Source organism: Gregarina niphandrodes (genome assembly GCF_000223845.1).
Source record: "Gregarina niphandrodes unplaced genomic scaffold scaffold00272, whole genome shotgun sequence".
NCBI classification, from domain to species: Eukaryota; Apicomplexa; class Conoidasida; order Eugregarinorida; family Gregarinidae; genus Gregarina; species Gregarina niphandrodes.
The window spans coordinates 1-2,061 of record NW_011646032.1 but is presented as its reverse complement, the minus strand read 5'-3'; the positions used below and the strand labels follow the sequence as shown (position 1 = coordinate 2,061).

General features: G+C 56.2%; 1 protein-coding gene across 1 annotated transcript; it reads left to right on the top strand.

Moving 5' to 3' along the window:
• Positions 1-274: 274 nt before the first annotated feature.
• GNI_233330 (Pol polyprotein) lies at positions 275-547 on the top strand (the record flags this gene model as incomplete). Its single annotated transcript, XM_011135682.1, has 1 exon — positions 275-547. The coding sequence occupies one exon, from the start codon at positions 275-277 to the stop codon at positions 545-547; it is 273 nt and encodes a 90-aa protein (XP_011133984.1).
• Positions 548-2,061: the final 1,514 nt, after the last annotated feature.

The window sequence follows — 2,061 nt, the reverse complement described above, 5'->3', positions numbered from 1 at the left end:
AGGAGAGGAAGATAGGCGACGTTCTCAATGCCCCCGCCCCGCCTCAAGGAAGGAACTGCAGAGCTTCCTAGGAGCCGTTGGGTATCTACGACCCTTCATCGCGCGATTCGCCGAGTACTCTGCCCCACTGTTCGAGTTGCTCAAGAAGGGCAGGTTGTTCGTCTGGCGGATGCTCGAGGAGAGGCGTTCGTGAAGCTGAAGCACAGTTCCAGGAGCGCCGCTCATCATCGAAACAGATGCCTCGGAGGTTGGCATTGGCGCGGTGTTGAAGCAGATGCAAGAGGGTAGAGAGGTCCCGTTAGAGTTCGCGTCTAAGAAGTTCACCGACGCGGAGAGAAAGTGGGATACGAGAGAGAGAGAGCTCTTCGCCGTCAAGTGGGCTGTAGAGAAGTGGTGCGACTACGTAGCGCTCCATCACTGCACCGTACGCGCAGATCACGCCGACCTACTCTACCTTGTGGGAGTAGACAAAGGGAAGGTGTTCCGCTGGGCGCTGGCGCTCAGCAGGCTCAACTTCACCTTAGAGTTCCTGTCGGGAGAAGAATAACATGGCGGACTGGTTGTCGCTGTACGCAGCGGAAGATGAAGAGTGCGGCGCAGAGATCGAGGCAATGGCATTGAGCGGTAGAGTGATAGGCCACGCGGGCCAACTGCTGGGGAGACACCAGGTGTCGGAAGAGGACTTTATGAGAGAGCACCGGCAGCTGGAGCCGCAAGGAGTGCCTGGAATGAAGAAGGATGGCAAGTGGTGGCGGCAGGCCATGACTGGCAAGGTGTACGTCCCGGAGCGACTGAGAGCGAAAGTGGTACTGAACTTTCACTATGGCACCAGTGGGCACCTGATATGTGCCCGGACTCGAACGAGAGCTCGGCTGACACACAACGTGCCGAAAGGGGAGTCTGGAGAATCCGGGCGCGATGGACACAGTAAGCCTGGATCACGTAGAAAGATGCGACGTGCCGGGGCGGACGGTCACGGCTTACAAAGACAAGTGAGGAGGTTCAAGCTGAGCACGTGGGCAACCCAAGAGTACGTCTCAGGGCAGCGCGAGCTGGAGGAGCAGGCCGCGAACAGGCGGGAGATGGTGGGCAACCCAAGAGTACGTCTCAGGGCAGCGCGAGCTGGAGGGGCAGGCCGAGAACAGGCGGGAGACGACCGACGTTGGCATGAAGACAGAAGCCAACTGGGATGAGTTCTTAGGAATGATACAACCCTTCAACTGAGAAGTCGAGGGGGCGTGTTGGTATGTCAGTGGGCGAGGGCGGCTTTCAGTTGTTACGTCTCGCCCGCCGAAGCTTTTTGTCAAATACAGAGGGAGTCGGTAACGGTAGCAACGCAAGTTGCCAGAATCAATCAACACCGAGGACTCTTCATACGACGCAGGCAGCACCACGTCAGCAGCGGACCAGTACGACACAACAGACTGGCCTGGTCCATTCGAAACGTTTTGTCTCGTACCCTGTGTTTTTTTCGCGGTGAAAAACTGTAGTCAAGGTGAGGGTGAAGCCTGACGACCACGCAACAATGTGTTGCGACCGCGCAACAGTGTGTTGCGACCGCGCGCCAATGGCGCGTGCCTTCGCTCTCTGAGAGGGAGAAGGGACCGGAGATTCTGGATGATTTTCGGATCATTTTGCGGGAGTCAGTAAGGGATTCCCAAGTGACTTCGATGAAGCTACTGCGACCGTTAATAACGGTAAGCATGCCTTGCAACCACCGATGGTGGAAATGCCACGAACAGTGGATCTCCCGATCTACAAACGTGCTCCGAGAAGGGTAGTGCTCCGAGAAGGGTAAAGGCTACAAGCAAGGTGCGGCGACCGCTGTACGGTTCACGTGTGTTAGTTTTTCACCCAACAATGACTTGATATATATTTCATTCGGAAAACGTCACGAAGTTGAAACTTAGTGCACTTCCACTGACCGAGCGGAAGAACGTCAGGTGGATGAGTTGTCTGGGTGGTGGAGTCCGACGAGCCTACCGTGTGAGTCGGTCAACGACCACCAACTCCNGTTTTTTGTCGTGGTCAACTTTGCATGATTCGGCGTCTGCTTGGTTG